Here is a 23,079-nt window from a genome sequence, read left to right on the forward strand (position 1 = left end):
CCAGGGAGCAGCCACTCAGAGGGCAGGTCCACAGCTGCTCGGCTGGCTGGCAGTGCTCTCACAGCGGGCGGATCCCCACAGGTCACGCCCCCCGCCAGTGCACAAATCACGTGCACTGGGCCTCTAGTCTATAATAATAAAAGGGTGATATGCAAATTGACCAAACAGCCAAACAGCAGAACGACCGTCCAGATGACCTTCCAGATGAAGCTGGGGCTGCGAGGGCCGAGGCAGCCGGGGCTGAGGCAGCCTGGGCTGCGAAGACCTATTTTTGCATGAATTTCATGCATCGGGCCTCTAGTCCTATCTAATAAAAGGGTAATATACCATCACTCCGTCACAAAGATGGCAGCACCCATAGCCACAAGATGGCAGCACCCAGTCCTCTCAGCCTCGCCGGAATCCCGCAGTCCCAGGGGGGCGGCCGCTGAGAGCGGGCAGCGTTAGCAGCCTGGCCTGGCAGAATGCTTGCTTTGTTGCCGCGCCGGCTCAGGCTGGCCCCCTGGAACCAGAGCAGACATGGACAGGGACAGGGGGTTGGCCTGCAGCCTCCACGGCTGAGCGCAGGCCTGGAGCGGAGATGGCGGCCCGCCTCCCGTGGGAGGGGCGTGGCTCCCTCCCGCCTCCCGTGGAAGCGGCATGGCTCCCGGTTGCGGTTCCCACCGGCTCCCGCAGAAGCTGCGCGCGGCCTACTGCGCATGATATCGCGTGATCGGCTACTAGTTTCTTAATAAGCCATCCTATTAACATGAACCAAACAATCTAAATCAATTAGGTATAGGTAGTGCAGTTTGAGAGGGATGTCTGATTTAACAAAATATGATTGCTAATGAAACACTGAGAAATACTGAATCTAAACATTTATAATGAGTAGTTCTGAATCCAGCCCTAAGTACACTGCACTTCATTAAGACTGTAATTTTAAAAAGATTAAATTAAAAGAAACAAAAACTGCCAAACTCAGAAAAAAACTTTTTAAAAAATTTATTTTTAAAATAAACGTGGGTGCAAATTATAGACACTAACTCTAGCCAGCAAAGAGAACAGAGGAACAATATTTTGTTGCATATAGATTGGTTTATTTAATTAATTTAAAACATTTTCTTGATTCTGTTACATATAAAATTATATAAAGAGAAAATGTGAAAAGCAATGCTAGGATGAGAATAATATGAAGGTATATAGGAAAAGCTAATATTTTATATAATTTCTGAGACCACTTTCTTTTACCTTAAACCCTCTTAAAGTGTTACATTTCCCCAATGGTTCTAAGTTTCATAAAGAATAACAATTTTTCTATGTCTACTATATTTACGTTATATGCATTGCATTCTCTTTTATTTTTTAATTATAGAGGTAATACATGGTAATTATAAAAAAATCAATTTGTAAGTAAAACACATAGGTATAATCTTTCACCCACACAACCCCACCAATCATATTCCCCTTTCCAAAGGTAGCTACTTTAACATTTTAGTATGTGATTGTTGTTGTGATTGGTGTTTTTTTCTAAAAAGTTACACACATTACTATGATGTAATTTGCGAACAATTTTTTCAAAGGCCATCCATTGTATTTTCATGCCTTAGCATGATTTTCAATTTCTCTAATACTTGATGTTACTTGCTTTTATTTATTTATGTCTCATTTACTTTTCTGTAAGAAGATATAACTTTTCAACAAGGTAGTCAACTCCCCAACTTTTATGTCGTTCTTCAAATGCATCTACTTTCTCAAGACACTGACAAGTGCATACTGAACCTGAAACAAGAAGAAAGGGTAACAAGTTAAAACTTTATGAAGAATGCAATCAGGGGTTCTTCTGAAAACACATCAAATGATTTTAAAAACTGTGTACTGAAGATTTTTCTCTTTTTTTCTAATGAAAGTGGGGAATTACTGAGGAAAATTCTGAACTTTGAATGATCACTTATAACGCCTAAGAGCCAAACTAAACATACTATCTCTCTGTAAGAATTCAAATGTCTTCAACATAAGCATACCACTTAGCTAAAAACGCATATTATAAAAATAAAAGGCATATTACAGAGATCTCTCCTTTTCTAGGACAAAATAGTCTTCAATAAAATGGTTTCTGACCTTTAAATTTTATACTTCTAGATTGTAGGGAGCGGCTATAGGGTTAAGCCTCCGACTGATATGTTGGCAAAGCCACAAACAAGTCCCAGCTTAGACGGCACAGCCCTCTTAGCATAATTAACCCTACAAGACCTGAGGCCCTGAACCTAACTGTCCCCTATACCTGGGCTCCTAAGCATTAAAGAGAAAAAATCAACATGATATAGAAAAATGTTAGTTACATGCAAACAAGTGGTTAGAATAAGATGGAACTTGGAGACATGGTAGAAAATAGGTCTAGGCCAAGTACCAAAAATTAGGAGTCACCAGAGATTCGGAAATTACCGAAAAATCGGTACAGCGGTCTGGTAGGGTTAAGCTTGAACTTATGATGCTCCCTAGATCTTATCTGGGTAGCTAATGGGCTGTGGGAGGTGCAGCAAGTGCTGCCAAAACAAGTGAAACTCACAAGAACACTGTAACTATGGTGACCACTACCTTGTTTACCTCTGGCTATAAAATAAAGGCTCAGCTTGCAGTCTGGGTATCTCAATGTGGCCTTAGCCAGGCACAGGAGATCCACCTAGACCCAGCTTATTCTCTTTGTCTTTTTTTTTTTTTTAATATATTTTATTGATTTTTTACAGAGAGAAAGAGAGAGGGATAGAGAGTTAGAAACATCGATCAGCTGCCTCCTGCACACCACCCACTGGGGATGTGCCCGCAACCAAGGTACATGCCCTTGACCGGAATCGAACCTGGGACCCCTTCAGTCCGCAGGCCGACGCTCTATCCACTGAGCCAAACCGGTTTCGGCTTATTCTCTTTGTCTTTTCTACATCCTTCACCCCATCCCTCAGGCTCGCCGAACCCTTGGCTGAGTTGGCCCGGCACACTAGATAATAATAGTTTGATAATAGCTCAGAACAGCTAACTGTTGACTTTATTTAAAAAGTTACAGCATACATTCATAACTTACCAAACAGTCTTTTAATTTCATCATCTGATACATAAAATGGTGGGCCTAGGTAAAAGAAAAACATGGTTAGATCTCATTCTAAAGAAATAAATTCTCAGGACCCACTCCTCAGCTTATTTCCAATGACCTAGGTACACTTATTCTACATACAACTTGATTAGCCAAATAGGTGAGCATGTGACAGGTTCTGCTGCTTCTTTTCTACCATCTCATACCAAAGCCTGGCTTACCGAGGTGGCTGAGCCAGCCATGGGACTTGGGAACACTGAAATCATATGGGAGTTCATTAACAACTTCCCTGGGGTTTCCTTCATCGTCTGGGATATTGATTGTCTATGGCTCCTGCACTCCCTACATTCTATACACCCTCCAAATTGCTGAGGGCCATTAACTTTAAAGGCAACTTAGCTTCTGCCCCTCTCTAGAGCTCTCTTCTGAGCTCCACCCCCAGGCATTGCTTGCTGTGTTTTCTTCCCATAGGCCCCTCCATAAGTCTGCTGTTCAGGAATGAAACTGAAATCAGATTAGCAGAGCTGATATCTGTCTCCATTAATTTCTATTTCCATCCAATTGTCCCAGATTTAATTAAGAACAACAGGTCTCATCTTTTAATGAGTTTTTAAAGATGATTCAAAGAGAAAAAAAACACTAACATATATAAATGTTTCTAAAACACAGTACTTTTTAAAAAGCACAATTAAACATTAAAAAGAGAATTTTTAGAAATGAAAAGTCTACATAGTTGGTTTTCAAATCTTCCTGAAGACGAAGTTCAGTGATGACAAAAGTTAAGCTTTAATGTTCAAACACATCAAAATGGGTCCAGAAAAAATAGCACTTTTACAAATTCAAAATAAAGATAGTTATAAAAAAATTCAATAAATTATAAAATTTCATAAATTAAATAGCAATAGTTTAGAGTTGTGGTCGGCAAACTGCGGCTCGCGAGCCACATGCGGCTCTTTGGCCCCTTGAGTGTGGCTCTTCCACATAATACCATGGCCTGGGTGAGTCTATTTTGAAGAAGTGGCGTTAGAAGAAGTTTAAGTTTAAAAAATTTGGCTCTCAAAAGAAATTTCAATCGTTGTACTGTTGATATTTGGCTCTGTTGACTAATGAGTTTGCCGACCACTGGGTTAGAGCTTTTCTTGCACATCTCCTACCTCCCCATGTCCATTTTTGACACCGTCCTCCTACGAGGGTGCTTATGTGTGTGCACCCATAGGCATCTGCCCAGATCATCCCCACCACCACGGATGACATAGATATGCTCCATCTATAGCAAAGCAACCAAATCTCTCTTCCTCCTAATCATGAGATTTCTCTTTTACATTAGGGCCATCCACTTCTCCCTCTTTCATGGTTTGAGCAGTGAATGAACAAAATAGGAATGGAATATGAGAAAAATATGACCCAGTGGGAAGATAGAAAACGTTTATAGTTTCCATTAGCCAAAACTAGACATATCTTCATGTATGTGTATAAGCACTATACTTCCTCTGGGATAAATTAGGAGAAAATGAATGCTATTCATGTCATAGAATTAAATCAGGAAACGAAGCAATTAGGAAAATAAAAAGACTTTACCTCCATATTTAGTTGGATCATAAGAAAAAACACTCAAGAGGTAGTGAAACCCTCTTCTCATTAGGGACAGCATTATATCTGCATAGCTGAAACAAACAAACAAAAGCACACAACAAAGTACGCGTTAGAATTCTCTACAAAGGCAAAGCCTGGCAGGGAGGGAAGGCAGCCTCTACTTTCATCTGCATCGCTGAGCTTACTTCTCCTAACAACCCTGTGAAGCCGATTCTCATTCTAAAAGTCAGAAATGGGTCACACCAATTACGTCATCTGCCTAAACTGGGAAATAACAAAGATGGGAGTGAAAATGAGGCGGCTTCCAGAGCCCCTCAGACCAGAAGGCTTCACAACGAGACGAGCAGAGACCACTTCCACCCCGATGTACCCAGAGGCCTGGCCGCTTTGAACACATTCTTCCCAAAGGGCCAGCGGGTGCTCTGGGGCAGTGACACCTCTTCCCAGGCTGGTCCCCAAATCACCTGGGCGCTTGCTCAAAGAAAACATGCTTGAGCTCCATCCCCACAGACTGATTCTGAAGGTTTACTGTGGGACATGGTTTGCTGAAGGGCAAGCATGTCAAACTCGCGGCCCGCAGGGCACGTGCCTCGTTTATTTGGCCAGTTTAAGCCTTTGCGTTTGACATGCTTGCTGTAAGGTAACAAGTATCCTGGATGACTGGGACCTCTCCAAGGGCACATGTAAGAGGTACAGAACACAACCTCTCCCCTCTGTTTATCTGGGGAGAGACAAAACTAACAGGCAAAGATTCAAGGTAGTATGAAATTTAAGTTCTGCAAGTATGGTATAAACCGTGAGTTTTTGGAACAGTTCCTTCGTGGTAGGTGGCTAGGGGGGCAGTTACACCACTTCCCAGCCATGTCTGTTTGGTTCAGAGTGAGAACCTCACCCTGATAGGGCCCATCAGGAGCCCTGACCAGGAGCCAGGATGGGCCCAGGACAGAACGATGAGTGGGACCAGTCAAATTATTCCACCAGGAAAGGAAATTAAGAGACCCAACAAGGAGTCGCTGGCTAGCTGTGGTCATTGCACTGAAAGGTGGAGATGCTGTGCTGTGTGGTGAAGAGGTTGAGGGTGGTGAGCAAGTCTGATAGGTGGGAGCAGAAATGGAGCAAGCAGAGAAAGCTGGGTGCTCAGGGTGGGAGGACAGACGACATCCACACAGGGAGGTAGAGAGGCCAGGAGAGATAGACAGACAGAGATGGACAGACTATCCAGCTCCGAGGGAGGAGCTTTGTCTCTTGGCACACCAGGGCATGGTCCGCCCTTACAGTGAGCTTTGTGACTTCCAGTTTGCTCCCATGCAAACCAAAGCCCCCGGAGGGACTAACCTTTCAACAGATGAACATCTGTAGGGAGTGGAAACACCTACAAAGTTAGACATTTGGCAGAACTGAGTTTAGTACGCAAACGTGGTGTTTTATGGGTACAGAGAGGTTTCAGGTGAATTTTTGAGTGGATAAAGGACATAGATGTCCCACGGAAAATGCCAAGCAGACCCTGGAAATGTGATGTGCATGTTTGGGAGAGAGAACAGAGCTGGAAATATAAAAATGGTAATGGCAAATGCCATGTACAATTTGTCCAATTATTTCCCCAATATCTGGCGTAGGATATATTTAGAGCATAGTTGGAACTGAATATGTATTTGAATAACTGAATGAAAGTAACAGAAGAACTGCAGTGTCATTAAAGGAGCAAGTATAAGAGAGAAAAGCAGCCCTAGCCGGTTTGGCTCAGTGGATTGAGTGTCAGTTTACAGACTGAAGGGTCTCAGGTTCGATTCCAGTCAAGGTTGCGGGCTTGATCCCCAGTGGGGGGCATGCAAGAGGCAGCCTATCAATGATTCTCTCTCATCATTGATGTTTCTCTCTCTCTCTCCCTTCCTCTCTGAAATCAATAAAAACATTTTTTTTTTAAAAGAGAAATGCAGCAAAAGGCTACGATAGTTCCTTTGGGAATGACAATTTAAGCATGTGAGGAAGGTGAGGATTTCAGAAAAGAAATAAAGGAGGAGTGATGACAGAAAGAGAAAGGAAAACAGGAGCATGAATGATCACTGAAGGAAAATATATATTAAGAGGATGTGGCATGGCCTAATTTAAAAAGATTAGATGTGGCAAAAACCTTACTTATGAAACAATTTTTTAAAATTTAAATTCTTTATTGTTTAAAATATTACATGAGTCTCCTTTTCCCCCCATTGACCTCTCCCCGGCTGCTCCCACCCCCCAGCACATGCCCTCACCCCACTACTGTATGTGTCCATTGATTATGCTCATACGCATGCATACAAGTCCTTTGGTTGATCACTTACCCCCTCACCTCTCACCTTCCCTCATAGATTGGACAGTCTGTTTGATGCTTCTATGTCTCTGGCTCTATTTTTGTTCACCAGTTTATGTTGTTCATTATATTCCACAAATGAGTGAGATCATGAGATATTTATCTTTCTCTGACTGGCTTATTTCGCTTAGCATAATGCTCTCCAGGTCCATCCATGTTGTTGCAAATGGTAAGAATTCCTTCTTTTTTACAGCAGCATAGTATTCCATTGTGTAGATCAAGCTTGTCAAACTCACAGCCCACAATGAATATTTTTGCGGCCCAGCCAATATAACAGTGTGAGCAGTTATTTACAACTGGAGGCCCGGTGCACGAAATTTGTGCACCGGAGGGGGTTCCTCAGCCTGGCCTGTACCCGCTCCAATCTGGGACCACTGGCTCCTAACCACTCACCTGCCTGCCTGTCTGATCACCCCTAACCGCCTCTGCCTGCCTTCCTGATCACCCCAGACCCCTCTGCCTTGGCCCCACCACCGTGGCTTTGTCCGGAAGACGTCTGGTCTAATTAGCATATTACCCTTTTATTAGTATAGATTATGAAAGGAAATAAATCTCCTGTCAGATCCAGAATTACTGACATTCACCTTGGGTCAGTTTTAAAAGTAATCACTGTGAACAAGATTTCCCCCGAAGTAGGAAAGATAGTAGCAGAGAAGAGATGCCAAGTGTCAGGAAGAAGACATTAAATTTATCATTGTTCTTGTTCTTTTTTTTTATACTATACTTTTCAAAATAAACCTACATTTCTATGAAAATTGAAGCTTTTTTTTGTGTGTGTGTGGCCTACATAAACTTAAATCTGGTTTATTTGGCCCGTGTTAGTCTTTGAGTTTGACATGCTTGGTGTAGATGTACCAGTTTTCTAATCCACTAATCTGCTGATGGGCACTTAGGCTGTTTCCAAATCTTAGCTATTGTAAATTGTGCTGCTATGAACATAGGGGTGCATACATCCTTTCTGATTGGTGTTTCTGATTTCTTGGGATATATTCCTAGAAGTGGGATTACTGGGTCAAATGGGAGTTCCATTTTTAATTTTTTGAGGAAACTCCATACTGTTTTCCACGTGACTGCATCAATCTGCATTTGCACCAGCAGTGCACGAGGGTTCCTTTTTCTCTGCATCCTCACCAGCACTTGTCGTTTGTTGACAGCCATTCTGACAGGTATGAGATGGTACCTCATTGTCGTTTTGATTTGCATCTCTTGGATGATTCGTGACTTTGAGCATGTTTTCATACGTCTCTTGGCCTTCTGTATGTACTCTTTCGAAAAGTGTCTATTTAGATCCTTTGCCTATTTTTTAATTGGATTGTTTATCTTCCTTTTGTTAAGTTGTATGAGTTCCATATAAATTTTGGAGATTAAACTCTTACCGGAGATAACATTGGCAAATATGTTCTCCCATGCAGTGGGCTTTCTTTTTGTTTTGTTGATGGTTTCTTTTGCTGTGAGAAGCTTTTGATTTTGATGTAGTCCCATTTCTTTATTTTCTCCTTAGTTTCCATTGTCCTAGGAGCTGTATTGGTAAAGACATTGCTACAACATATGTCTGCTATTTTGCTGCCTATTGATTCTTCTAAGATTTTTCTGGTTTCCTGTCTTATGTTTATCCTTTATCCATTTTGAGTTTATTTTTGTGTAGGGTGTAAGTTGGTGGTCTAGGTTTACTTTTTTGCATGTATCTGTCCAATTTTCCCAACACCATTTATTGAAGAGTCTGTCTTGACTCCATTGTATGCTCTTGCCTCCTTTGTCAAATATTAATTGAGCATAATAGCTTGGGTCGATTTTTGGATTCTCTGTTCTGTTCCATTGGTCTATATGTCTGTTCTTGTGCCAGTAGCAGGTAGTTTTGAGGACAGTGGCTTTGTAATACAGCTTGAAATCTGGTATGGAGATCCCACCTACTTTGTTCTTCTTTCTCAAGACTGCTGCAGCTATTCGGGGTCTTTTTTTAAATTTAATTTCTCTGATGTGAATTCTAACCTTTTTTTTGCCATGTGTTAAGTCCTCCTCCATACAATTAAATTATTCAATACTTGTGTGCCAAATCCAAGTAAATATGTGAATGATATTTGAGTTGGAAAAAAATATATATGTTCATACCCAATCCTCATCTGAGGATATTTTTTCCATTAATTTTTAGAGTGTGTGGAAGGGAGGGAGGAAGGGGGAAGAAGATAGAGAGAAAGGAAGGTGAGTACTTTGATCAAGGCAACACAGCTTGGAAATGACAGAGTCACAAGCCTTGTACCCAGGTCCCTATGGCCAAATCCTATACTTTTTAGACAAATATGGTGTTGGATTTAGGTCCTCTAATTCCAAATACAAAATGCTACTTTAAACCAGTAAAAGTCTAGCTAATTACCTAGACTCCAGAAAAAGCACAGCATACTAAATTAAGAAGGCAAAAAATAAATAAAAAAAGTAAAGAAAGGAAGAAAGAAATGAAAAGCCAACATAATTAAAGAAACCGAATTACTAACCGTTTACGATCACCTGGGTTAATAGCAACGAATGCTCCTCTATCCCAAATCCTGTCAAATTTGCCAATATTTGCTCTATCAGAAAAAAGAGAAAAAAATTACAACATTTTATATGAGAAACATCAAATCTCTAACACATTGAACAGTGTTTCCCAAGGTGCATGCTGGTACTTCACCAGGTGTTATAGACCTGGGTGGGAAGGTGACACCTGTCTTGCTTTCCCTTCCTTTTACTTACTTATCTAGGTTCATGATAATGTTTTCCATAGTTTGGAAGCTCTCCAAGGACAAAAATAGCGGGGAGGTAGGACGTGTTCAATGACCGCTGGCCTCACTGATTTTTTGTCGGACATGTAGCTTACGATAAAAATAACTGCAGAACAGACTCAAGTCAATGCTTCGTGAGTGTTACTACAAGTGCATGGGGAGAGGAAAGCCCTGCCCCCATCCCCAGCACTGCCGGCAAGTACTGAGGTTTTTGAAAGTGCAGAGGTAGTATTCAGTCCTACCTGGGAAGATCAAAAAGGTTGCAACAGTACAGTGAGATGTTCCCCGAAGAACTCTGTAATGAAAAAGTCAAGAAAAAAAAATTCTACTTATTAGGAGATATCTGAGTAGTCAAGGAAAGAAAAGAGGGGAAAAACAAAGGTGGTGGAGAGAAGAATGCATAATTAAATATAAAGGATATCATTTTACTGTAAATAATGTTTTTATTGAAAATAAATTTTTACTGGAAAAATTTTGTAATGATGTACTTTTTTAAAAACCTGGTTCTTTTCGATCAACTCAAGGAGAAAATAAAGAGAGATTAACCTCATTAACTTGTTAAAATTTAGCAATATTTATTTTAGCAGAGTCCAGTTCAATCAATACCAGGCAAGCTGACAGAGAAAGGTAAAATATACTAAAAGTTATTCACGGAAAGTGCAGTTGGGGTGACATCCCCTTTGCTCTTTCATTCATTGTCTAATGAGCATTATTTTCTGAGTGCTTTGTGGAGAGGACTACCCTGGTTCTAGACAGTGGATGTGAATTTGACACAGTCTCTGACCACAATGGGGACAGCCTGGTGGAGCAGAGAGGCGTGGGTACAGAGAAACATGACACTGCTGAACGGCCTGCACTGTTCTGGTTGTGTGCCTGAGAACCACGGGAACAGAGGACAGAACAGGGAACTGACTGGGGAAAGGCTGAACAAGAGGCGGCTTTCAAAGGGTGTTGGTGCATCTGCTAACATTACAGGGGTTGGGCTGGGGGTGCAGTCAAGGGGGAGTATCATGACATGGATTCCATCATGTCCAGAGGATGGAAGTCTAGGAGGTGGGGTGCAGGCAGGGGTGAAGGGCAAGTTAGCAAAGGTGCATCAGGATGTGAAACTCTTAGATTATATTCTGAAATGAGGTGCCAACAGAGGTTTATAAATACAGGAGGGAGGGTCTTTGAAGACCAGTTCAGAAGTACTCTGAGGGCAGCCCAGAGAGGGCTGGGCCTGGAGGCAGGGAGAATAACCAGTGCATCTTCCTTCTTTCCTTCCTTCCTTCCTTCCTTCCTTCCTTCCTTCCTTCCTTCCTTCCTTCCTTCCTTCCTTCTCTCTCTCTCTCTCTGTCTTTCTTTCTTTCTTTTTTTGTTAATCCTCACCTGAGAATATTTTTCCATTGATTTTTAGAAGAGTGGAAGAGAGAGGGAAAGACAGAGCTGGGGAGGAGCCTGCAACCAAGACACGTGCCCCTGACCAGAATCGAACCCGGATCCTTTGGTCCGCAGGCTGACGCTCTATCCACTGGCTAAGGCTAGCCAGTGCATCTGAACTGTGGATGCAGACTGGAATCACTGGGGAACTTTCAATAGTACTGATGCCAGCCCCACCCCAGAGGTTCTGACTTGTTTGGCCTGAGGTCAGACCTCAGACTGGGAACTTTGAAAGCTCCACAGGTGACTTCAAATGTGAGGGCTGAGAACCATTGCTCCAAGAGGCATCTGGAAGCAGGACTAACCTCTTTGGACTGAGTAATCTCCTGAGATTCTTAGATGACTGTGAATGGGGTGGGAGGAAGCTGTAAAATAAAGTATTAGCAAGCCTCCTAATGTCCTGAGCAATTAACTTCAGTATTTAAAAATGAGAGTACTTTGTGACAGAGACTGCAAGTACCAACAATGGCCAGACCACATAAGACAAGAGAACTTGGACCCATAAGCTCCCAGCAACCAGCCTGCGAAGCCAAACCACAGCCTATGTGGTCAGTGACTGCCAGCCTCCTTAATTTTTACCCTTCCCACTCAAGACCAACCAGAGAAAGTCAAATATATAACCCTAACCCATCACATAGTATGGCCCCCTCTAGTTGGCCCCACTTTGGCTCCCCCAGCCCAACAGCCTCCAATCAGGGCACACCTGAAGCCTTTGTGTTTCACTGTTAACTTTCCCACTCCCATGCCTGTCTTCTGAGGCTCTTCCAAATGCAAGTGGCTCGCCCCCTCTGCTTGTTCACATTAGGGTTTGTGGGTTTGATCTTCAGTTGGGGTGCACACTGGAGGCAATGAATTGATTTTCTTTCTCTCTACCTTTCCCTTATTCTGTCTTTAAAATTAAATAAAATAAATTGTGCCGTGCCAGCACAGCCAAGGGTTCAGTGAGCCTGAGGAGGGGTGGCGAAGGATTGAAGAAAAGACAGTCAAAGAGAATAAGCTGGGTTTAGGTGGATCTCCAGTGCCTGGCTAAGGCCACAGAAAAAGATCCAGGAGGCAAGCTGAGCCTTTATTTTATAGCCAGAGGTAAACAAGGTAGTGGTCACCATAGTTGCAATGTTCTTGTGAGTTTCACTTGTTTTGGCAGCACTTGCTGCATCTCCCATATAGCCCATTACCTACCTAGGAAGGACCTAGGGGGGGTCATAAGGTCAAGCTTAATTATGCTAAGAGGGCTGTGCCCTCTAAGCTGGGACTTGTTTGTGGCTTTGCCAACAGATCAGTCTGAGGCTTAACCCTATAGCTGTTCCCTACAATCAATAATGAGAGAGAATCATTGATTGGCTGCCTCCTGCATGCCCCACACCGGGGATGGAGCCTGTAACCCAGACATGTGCCCTGACCAGGAATCAAACCATGACCTCCTGTTCCATAGGTTGATGCTCAACTACTAAACCATGCTAGCTGGGCTATCCAATCTTTTTAAGCCCTAGCTCCTTAATTTATAAGTGAATCTTACATACAGTGCATCTTGCATAGTATCCTCATTCATATTGAAAATAATTTTTGTGGGGGTATGGAAATAATTATTTACAAAAAACAAACCTTGAATACTTTGGCTCCAGGAATTTCCTTGATTGGTTCTTCTGAGTAAGAAAGATTCTGCTCCGTAAAAAATTCCCGTATCCCAAGCTCACTGATTTCCACACCGACTACACTGTGTCCCCGATCTGCAAACCTGCATAAAACCACATATTTACACTTAAGTTCTTATTTTAAATACAGTACTAAATAAAAGGATATGCCCAATAAGCATGTATTTTCCTTAACTTTAAGGGATTTAGATGAATTCAGGTTCATAGAGTTTCATAGAACATATAGATCCACAAAAAGTGAATCTATATATTTTCAAACCATATGTTATATGAAATACTGAAAAATTCATTTATATGACTTTAGGAAAATGCAATAAAAATCACAAGGCTCATGGAGAAGATAAGGGTTGGGGTGCAACATTAAAAACTTTGTCATAATGTAATATTATTCAGCTACAAAAAAAGAATGAAGTGTTCCCATTTGTGACAACCTGGGTGGACCTTGAGGGCATTATGCTAATTGAAATAAGTCAGAAGAGAAAGACAAATACCGTATGATTTCATTTATATGTGAAATCTAAAAATAAAATAAAATAACAAACCAATTAGTTAATAGATAAAGAGAACAGATTGATGGTTGCCAGAGGCTGGGGTTGGGGGCTGGGCAACAAGGGTGGAGAGGGTCAAAAAGTACAAACTTCCCGTTATAAAATAAGTAAGCCATGCGGATGTAATGTACAGCATGAGGATATAGATAATGATACTGTATTGCATAGAGGGTGGGGCAAAATAGGTTTTCAGTTGTTCCTATGGAAAATAATACAATAATTAATAATAATTCAAGAATAAACTGCATACTCACAGCTGTAAACCCACTTTTGCCCCACCCTGTATTTGAAAGTTGCTAAGAGTAGATCTTAAAAGTTTTTATTACGAGAAAAAAAAATTATAACTATGTATTGTGACGGATGTTAACAAGACTTATTGTGGTGATCCTTTTGCAGTACCTACACATGTCAAATCATTATGCTGTACACCTGAAACTGACATAATGTATGTCAATTATACATTTATGTATTTATGTGTGTATGTATGAACTTATTTGTTTACTGGAGTTCCAGTGAGTTTTCACTGAGATAAATTAACAAAAATCAACACTTTATCAACCATCTTTTCTGAACTTAATAAACTCAGCAGACACTGGTCCACACGTGCACACACAGCATGACACATCCTGACCAAAACAACGCCCACTGGAACATTGGCCAATTTTAACAGAAAGCCAATTTTCCCTTTCCGCCAATTTTTTTTCAAAATTTTGAGTCCCCACTGTCCACTTCTCAGTGGAAATGGTCCCTTATGGCTAGAGAACAATAAAATTCTACCCCATTTTTACTGAACAAAAAATTTTTTTCAGCTTTTAGTTTTGTTTCAAAAAAGGGAATAGTGACTTTGTTTTCTCCAGGCACTCTCCCCCAGAACCACTGGATAAAATACAGTATTCCGTATCTTACTAACCCAACGCTACCCTCTCCCCTGCTCAGTATTGTCAAGTGGAGAATTTAAATACACTTCCTGTTGGAATCTGTCAGATGTGGTCCAGGTGCCAGGCTGGCTCCCTCTGACCTCATGAACTGTTATAACCTCTGGACCCTTAACTCTTTACCCTAAAGATGAGTTTTTAGATCTGGAGAGTGGATTTTCTCAGGGAGTTTAAAAACTATCTTTAAAGATATATAGAACTACAAACTCACCAAAGTCCACTTAAATTCACCAAAAAGGTGACTGACGTCAGCTCCCACAAGGCCAATAATTTCGTTTGACAAAGATATTCTGCCAGAAAATGACTCCCCAATAACAGTTTTTAAGATGCACAGAATGCTGAAGAAAGTAGCAAATTAAAATAACATGGGCTTAATTCCCAAGAATCTATTTCATTTTTTTGTTACTCATCTATAAGGTCAGGAGTGTGGCTTAAGGCAGTTACTGATGAGGTTATGAACTTTCAAAGTGTTTCTAAATCCTCTTTGCAGACTCCCTTCCTTTTGGGGGCACAGTCACCTCCCTCCCACCCCTACTTAAAAAAAATTAAACCAAGTGATCAGAATGAAATGTTTTGATGCCAACAATTTACACTCAAGGCTTTGTGCTGAGTTGTCTGGTTCTAACCCAAGCATGATGGTATCGAACACAAAGCACATGGCAAAGGAAGAAGCTCCCATCTCATTCTGAAAACAAGTATTGATAACCAGTTGCCTCCCCTCTCCCCCCAGAATTATTCCTTAACTTCAAAATAATGTTTAAAAAAGTTGTTACATACTTGCTATAACTTATCTCTGTGAACCAACATTTTCTCAATAACATACAATTAAACAAAATTTAGAAATAAACTGGGTAAACATTACATAAGGAAAAAAACCTTTGTCAGTAGAAAAAGACAGAAAACTAGTAGAAATTTGGCACAGTTTACACGTTAAATGGTTATATAATATACAAATACTACAACATGGCACTTTACCTTGAGAAAGACCAGACGTTTACTTGTAGAACTGGGCGTTGGAAGGGCTACAGCTTTTTAGTTATTTTGAAATGATGGACAAGGATTACTGGGAATCGAATTTAAAGTCCTAACTCTAGCCGTGGGTGGGACTGACTCACAGCACACAGGATGAACTGAGGCCTCTGGGAGAGGTTTGAGGTGTGTGCCTCGTTTTGTTTCTTCATACACAGCTTAATTCCATTGGGCAGAGTTATCTGCTTTCACCTCATGTTTCTTGCAGACTAAACAAATGTAAAATTCATGTAATGCTCAAATTATTCCCTAATATATCAATGGATTTAAACAAAATTCACATTTTTTAAACACAAGGTAGAGCAGAAGTCACTGTACCTATTACCCACATAAGACTACACACTTTCAATGTGCTCAGAGCATGAACTGTTTATAGTTCTAAAATAAAAATATTAATAACATGTCTTTCATATTTCCTAGGAAGTTTGTAAGTTAATGTATAGGGAATATTTTTTTTTATTTTTCATGCATTTTTTTAAAGTTATATAAACAAGAGTCTAAATCAGCTGCATGAATTTTTATTTCCATTCAACATATGGAAAACTGAAACATAGCTTACTATAGACTAGTATAGGCTGGATAACATTGGAATACTAGAGGCCCGGTGCACAAAATTCATGCACAGGGGTGGTGGTGTCCCTCAGCCCAGCCTGTGCCCTCTCCCTATCCGGGACTCCTTGGGTAGGGTCCCTAAGCATGGCTGGTGATCAAGGCCTATCGGGGCTTTCCTTCCCCTGGCTGCCGGCAGCTGGCCCTGCCTCCGCTGCCGCCACTGCTTGCCACCTGTGCAGCGCTGCTCCCCCTCCCCCACCACCGGTCCCTTCCCTCTGCGGGCTACAGGCATGGGGTGTGACCGCTTCGCTGGCCTGGGCCTCCCTCTATGTGGCAATTGCTGGCCGGCCCTGCACACCTGCCACAGCATCACTGGCTGGTGGCCTGGGCCTCCCTCTGTGGCCACCTTGTGGAGCCCCTGCCCCCCAATCGATCGCCCTGCTGGCCGGTGGCCTGGGCCTCCCTCTTTGGGGAGATAGATTGAGGAGCCCCCCCATCAATTGCCCTGCAGAGGGTGGCCTGGGCCTCCCTCTGCAGGGCAATCGTGGGGTGATGGCGGGGGCCCCCGACCAATCACATCACACCCACCTTGGCTGGCCTGGCGCCAGTGCATGTCACAGCGCCGTCGTCTGCTGTTCGGTCGTTCGGTCTATTTGCATATTATGCTTTTGTTATTATAGATACTGCCCTTAAAAAAACCCATCTAAGCCCGGCGTGGCTCAGTGGTTGAGCATCCACCTATGAGCCAGGAGGAGGTCTCGGTTCAATTCCTGGTCAGGGCACATGCCTGCATTGCAACCTGAATCCCCAATGTGGGGCATGCAGGAGGCAGCCAATCAATGATTCTCTCATCGTTGATGTTTCTCTCTCTCTCTTCCTCTCTGAAATCAATAAAAATATATTTTTAAAAAACCCTAAGAAAATGTCTTAAACATTTTGAATGCTTTTTGGGCCTCAGTTCATAGTTTATTCAAATCTGGCCTCTTTATAGACGTCAATCTACAAATTAGTTGCACAAATGATAAACATCTAGTATAATAACTTATATGCAATTATATACAACTAGTAGCCCTGTGCACGAATCTGTGTGCCAGTAGCTCTCTGTGGGGCCCGGCCGCTCTGCGCCTGCTGCCTGGAGGCTCACCGCAGCCCAGAGGCCCATCCGTGGTCAGGCACGGTTGCTTGCCTCGTTGCCATGGTGTGGAGCAAGCATCCCGCCAGGCCGCTCACGCTGCCCGCTCTCAGCAGCCGACCCCCCAGGACTGGGGGACTCCAGTGGGGCTGAGAGGACTAGGTGCTGCCATCTTGTGGCTATGGCCGCCATCTTTGTGATGGAGTGGCAGTTAATTTGCATATTACCCTTTTATTAGATAGGAGGATAATTTAGTTCTGGTATTATCCTAAGTGACTTTAAACCTAAAATATTTAACAATCACATCTAATTGTCTGTTTCATCACACCAATCTTGTCACTGCTTGTTAGACTGTTCTTTTTTTTTTCCCCAGGTAATATTTTATTGATAACCAGGGACACAGCCATAAGAGAGGGAAGTACATAGGACTGCAAACTAAAACCCAATAGCCAATAGGGGCCATTTGGGACAGGAACACTGCATCCTGGGGTCCTCACAGTCTCCTACCCGTAGACACACAAGACTGGGCATCCAGGAGAGGGGGCAGTGACTCTGGTATCCCAGAGAGTGACAGGACATATGATGCCTCACTACGAGACAGGGTAAGCAGGTAAAATGGAGAGAGGGTCTATCACTGCCTAAAACCACCTCCTCCTCTTAGAGCCAACACCAGGTTGAAGACTGAACCACCTAGGACTTTATAATCAGCTGAGGGTACTCTTCTCATCATCCATCTGTTTACCACTGCAGATGAGCCACTGCTGCTGCGGGGGGGGTTCCCTCTTTCTCTTCCACATGTTCTTTGTTTTTTTGTTTTTTTTATTGAGGTATTATATGTGTACATATCTTACCATTACCCCCCCGACACCACACCCTTACATGCCCTCACCCCCCAGAGTTTTGCGTCCATTGTTTATGCTTATATGCATGCATACAAGTCCTTCGTTTGATTTCTTATCTCCCCCACCTCTCCCTAACTTTCCCCCTGTAATTTGAAAGTCTGTTTGTTGCTCTCTTCCACATGTTCTTTGATTCGTTCCGCCTTATCTGTGGATTCAATGTCAAGGTCAATCTCCTTTCTGGTCAGCATCTTCACTTTAATTAGCATCTTCTTCCAATATTGGGTCTGCACACAGATAAACTGCTGCTTCTACTGCTGTGGTGGCTGCTGCCACTCCCCAGCACTCTGTTGGTGGGAGTCACTCTAGATTGTTCTCATTACTTATGACATGGCAATAAGACAATCTATGTATAGAGTTAATATTTTTCTTTTCTTCTTTTTAAAAAAAATACATTTTAATTTATTTCAGAGAGGAAGGAGAGGGAGATAGAAACATCAATGATGAGAGAGAATCATTGATTGGCTGCCTCCTGCAGGCCCCCCACTTGGGATCAAGCCCAAAACCCAGGCATGTATCCCCGGCTGGAATCAAACCTGGGGCCTTTCAGTCCTCAGGCTGACGCTCTATCCACAGGGCCAAACTGGCTAGGGCGAGTTAATATTTTTCATGCAGGAAGTTTCCAAAGTAATTCTTTTTTCTGGTTCAGTCATCTGAACCAGCTTGGTTAGGATCAAGTCTAATAATATAGTTTAAATGTCCTCAATTTCATGGGCACAGTTAAGCTATAGCAGCCATTTTACAAATGCTCTCAGCTACAAGTACTTTGCACCAAGACAATAAAGTGTGTTAAAGTTTATCTGCTCTTACCATTTCATCTCAACTGCTTTCCCACAAAGAGGGAAAAATACTCTCAGTTCACTCTCGCCTTTAAGGAAAGTATCCAAATGCTTCTTTAATAGCCTGGGGAGAAAAACAAAAATTTTTAAATTAGCCAATGCAGAGGAAAGGACTACAACTGTATGATGCTAAGTACTTTTCATGCATTATCTCACTATTCCCAACAACTTTACAAAGTAGATAACATTAATTATTATAATCCCCAGTTGACACAAAAAGAAACAGGAAGGTTAAGTAACTTGCTCAGTAACATAGCTAATGAATGGTTAATCTGACTTGAATCTGGGGCTGTCCTGATTAGTAATTAAAAATAAAATACAAATTTCTTTGGTTGATGTTTTGAAATTTATTACTCTCTCCAAGGTATATGTGTATGTGTTTACCTGTGTGTGTGAGAAGTAGGGGAGCCCCTGGGTGCACTGAGCTTTTCAAGCTCTCTAAATGTGTACGCAGGTCTCAGAAGGAGCTCTGAAGAGTTGTAGCTATTCTTGTAGTTAATTCCTCTGTAGAGATGTGGCTCTTCTAAGGCCATCCACATGACAGAGACAACCCATTCAATGATTCTGGGATGGTGCCCCAACTACCCTCGGTGTGCAAATGCAATTAATAATAATAATGTCCCCTGGGAGGGCAGGTGGCTGCCTGGAACAAGGTATGTCTGACACGACCACTTGACTCAGCATTGGCCTAAGATTTATTGTCGCTGCTTCGAAGTCTACTACTGCTGCTAACACGTGGTTCAACATCCTGGCTCCCTTGCTAATTTCTTTCAACTTTTCTTTCCCTAGATAGATAATACTTTAACATTTGAACACATGTTATTGGAAAGCAAAGTAAGAACACCACTTTTTAGTATAAAGAGATACAGGCATTAATGTCACTTAAGCATCTGCTGTACGTATAAACACGCATGTCCAATACATAGATGCTACAAGGGCTTAAAAAAAGTCATATTTCATAAATCTAAGATGCCTTCAATTGTAAGTCACACCATTATTTACACTCCAGGGGAAGAGAAAACATTGCCAGTCACCTATGACATGACACAGATGGGTTCTGTTTTCAGAGATGCTAAAAGGTGCATCTTAAAGTCAGTCAAATAATGTGTGCCTATGTTATTACTTCTATTGCCAAAGTCAGTCTCTGATAGAGCATTTCTCTGTTATATACCAAACATTTCTTACTGGTGTCCTTGTTCTTGATGAAATGTAATTTTGCGCTCCACCCACTTTTCTTGCCATTCTTCCAGAGTTAGTATTCGGTTTTTCTGTACCTCAGTATCGGGGTACTCTTTAACATCAAGTGAAGTTCTTGTATCATCCATAGTTTCGTAGGTACCTTTGCCTTACAAGCAGATGTCTCTAATGCCTAAGTGGAAAATATTTGCAATGTTGACATTTAAGGGCACTGCAATTCTCTTGAAGAAATAAAAACTATTCTCCTCAGAAGTATGGTTCTTAAAAAATATTTCAACATCACAGGAAAAGCCATACAAAAATTACTTACTTTCAGAAGCAACCTCATATTACACATTAGGAAAGATCTTTAAATAAGTTGAATTACATCTTAAAATTAGAGTAAAAGGGTTTAAGTTAAGAAAAGGAGAGGAGAAAACAAACAAACAGGCATTTCATACTTTATAACTTTTGTAAACTTAAGGTAATTTTTTCCTAGCATCTCAGTTACTCTTTAAAATTTGTAAAAAATTTATCTTTGTTGAAAGTATTACAGATGTCCCCTTTTTTCCCCTCATTGACCTCCTCCTCCCTGCCCACAAACCTCTAGGCTTTCACCACACTATAGTCTATGTCCATGAGTTATGCATATATGAATATAAGTTCTTTGATTAATCTCCCCCACCTCCCTGAGATTTATCAGTCTGTTTTCATGCTTCTATGTCTCTGGATCTATTTTGTTAATCAGTTTATTCTGTTCATTAGATTCTATATATGAGTCAGATCATGTGGTACCTGTCTTTCTCTGACTGGCTTATTTCCCTTAGTACAATACTCTCCAGGTCCCTCCATGCTGTCTCAAAGGGTAAGAGATCCTTCTTTATAAGAGCTGCATAGTATTCCATGGCGTAAATACACCACATATTTTTAAATGTTTACTTTTTAATCAATGTTACAATGCATGCAATTTAAAGATTCAGCAGTTATGAAAATAACAGCTCTCATTCCCAAACATCTTTAACTTATAGCTAAGTCTTGAAATTTAACTCTATACTCAAAATAACGAGTGTATTTTGCACCTTCTTGCTTTTCATTTCTAGGTAGCTTCTAGAGAAGATAAGCAGTTAGCCCTCTTTCAACTTCCCAACACATACCCATACACAAACACACACACACACCCTTCTCATTTTCCCTATCCTTTCAAGAGACACAGCAGATTTTTGATTAAATATGTGGAGTACACATTGTTCTGACTCAGTAAATACTTCCCACAGCTTAGTATTCTGTAATTACTTTTACTTTGCTGTACAACTTTTTTATTCTGTAGTTAATAACTGTCTTGCTTTTTTATTTATAAGATTTCTATATAGTAGTTTGGATTTACATTAGTATGCTATTATTGGTGGTTCTAATTTAATGATTTTTTTTCTTGAGAATAGCAAACAAAGCATAAAAGCAGGTATTTCAGGAAAAGTTCCCTTTAATGCAAATTTTGGCTTTGATGTGCTTAGAATTTAAGAAGGCACATCCCTTGTAATTGGGAATATAAATTCACTTCTCAGCAAGTATTTGTTAACCAATGACTTTTGCAAGACTCTCAGAGTTTTTTGAGAGGTTAGGGGGAAGTACCTGATTTTGGGTACAGAAAAGCAATGAAGTATTTTTTTATCTCCATGTTCAGTTGAAATTTTGGGCTTGGGATGTCACTAAGCAGTTCTCTACTTAAAACAAAAGGAAAGCATAATTTTATCCTAGAGGCAGGGCAACCTGGATTGTACAACTCTTTCCCTCTCACACAAACTTGAAGTGTAACTGAACACCAGGAATATAACCTAATCACTTCTCCAAAGATTAACAGTTTCTTAACTTGTTCATGTCCTTTTCTGGAGAAATAAAAAGTTTCGTTCTAAAACAAGATAAAACCGCAAATTATAAAAATCAGGAAAGGCAAGTTTCACTAGTATTTCTACCCATACATGGAAATAGATGTGCTAGTTTGGTCGCTGATTTCTCCGCGGGTGGGCCCCCCGCCTTTAAACCAAAACATGTTCCTGCTTTTTAAAAAATTTTTGCTAAATTTAAGAATTACTTCCCTAAAGTGCACAATTTTTTTTATTAAGGTATTATATGTGTACATATCTTACCATTGCCCCCCCCCACCCCACTCCCATATATGCCCTCGCCCCCCAGAGTTTTGCGTCCATTGGTTATGCTTATATGCATGCATTCAAGTCCTTTGGTTGATCTCTTATCTCCCCCACCTCTCCCTAACCTTCCTGCTGTAATTTGGCAGACTGTTTGATGCTTTACTGCCTCTGTATCTATCTTTTTGTTCAACAGTTAAAGTGCACACATTTTTAAGAGTATGGCTCCGTGAATTTTTACATAGAATTTTTACACCTGTGTTAACACCATGGAGCAAGACAATATTTAAAGCACCCCAGTTTCCTCCCCCCGCCTCACCCCCCACCTGCACCACCCCCAGTGCATCACTCACTATTCTGGCAAGTACTTCTCTTAACAATCACCGATACACAAGAACGCTTCGGTTTAACTTTCAACAATGGACTCACAGCAAGCCCATTGACTTCCCGGCCTCGTTCTTCTCAGATTTCACTCCGCTCCCTGAACCCCACTTCGGGATGCGGATGGCGGGGCCGCCCATCCCTGTCAGGCTGCCCGCTTCCGGCATCCTGTCCCAGGCTCACACCCCGCGAACCAACCATTCCATCGCTCCCCGCGCTCTCCCTGGACCACAGCGGACCTACCTCGCGAGCCGCCCGCTGCCTCACGGTCTAGCTGCGAACCGCCAGGGGCGGGGAAGGAAAGGCCTCTGCGCCCCGCCCCCCGCCCCCGCGCCCCGCCCCCTGGCCCGCCCCTCACCGGCGTCCAGCCCGCGCGCCCGCCCAGGTGCCCCGCCTCGGTCCCCGCCCCGGACCCGCCCCCTCCCTGGACGTCCCGCCTCCGCGCCAGTCCGCGGCCCCAACCCCTTCCCGGCGTCCAGGCCCCGCCCCTGCCCTCCCCAGCGCTCCGACTGGCGCAGTGGCGGAAATGGGCCAGGAGGGGCGAACCTCACAGCGAAGGCGAAGGCGGGGCCCCGACTCCTCCCTGCTCCCGCCGACTCCTCCC

At 42.2% G+C, this 23,079-nt stretch overlaps 1 protein-coding gene across 4 annotated transcripts; it reads right to left on the reverse strand.

Moving 5' to 3' along the window:
* Positions 1-1,013: 1,013 nt before the first annotated feature.
* On the reverse strand, positions 1,014-23,050 carry TPMT (thiopurine S-methyltransferase). 4 transcript variants are annotated; one of them, XM_079776444.1, is made up of 9 exons: positions 23,027-23,050; positions 19,960-20,143; positions 18,746-18,838; positions 12,791-12,923; positions 10,009-10,061; positions 9,500-9,574; positions 4,646-4,731; positions 3,059-3,103; positions 1,014-1,761 (listed from the first exon to the last, which is right to left on the reverse strand). In XM_079776444.1, the coding sequence occupies exons 2-9, from the start codon at positions 20,097-20,099 to the stop codon at positions 1,649-1,651; spliced, it is 738 nt and encodes a 245-aa protein (XP_079632570.1). In that variant the 5' UTR covers positions 20,100-20,143; positions 23,027-23,050; the 3' UTR covers positions 1,014-1,648. The 4 variants fall into 4 exon arrangements, with proteins under 4 accessions (XP_079632570.1, XP_079632567.1, XP_079632569.1 ...); XM_079776441.1 differs by lacking the exon at positions 23,027-23,050 and adding an exon at positions 22,719-22,763; XM_079776443.1 differs by lacking the exon at positions 23,027-23,050 and adding an exon at positions 22,524-22,696.
* Between the last annotated feature and the right edge of the window lie 29 nt (positions 23,051-23,079).

This window comes from Cnephaeus nilssonii (genome assembly GCF_951640355.1).
Source record: "Cnephaeus nilssonii genome assembly, chromosome: 7".
NCBI classification, from domain to species: Eukaryota; Metazoa; Chordata; class Mammalia; order Chiroptera; family Vespertilionidae; genus Cnephaeus; species Cnephaeus nilssonii.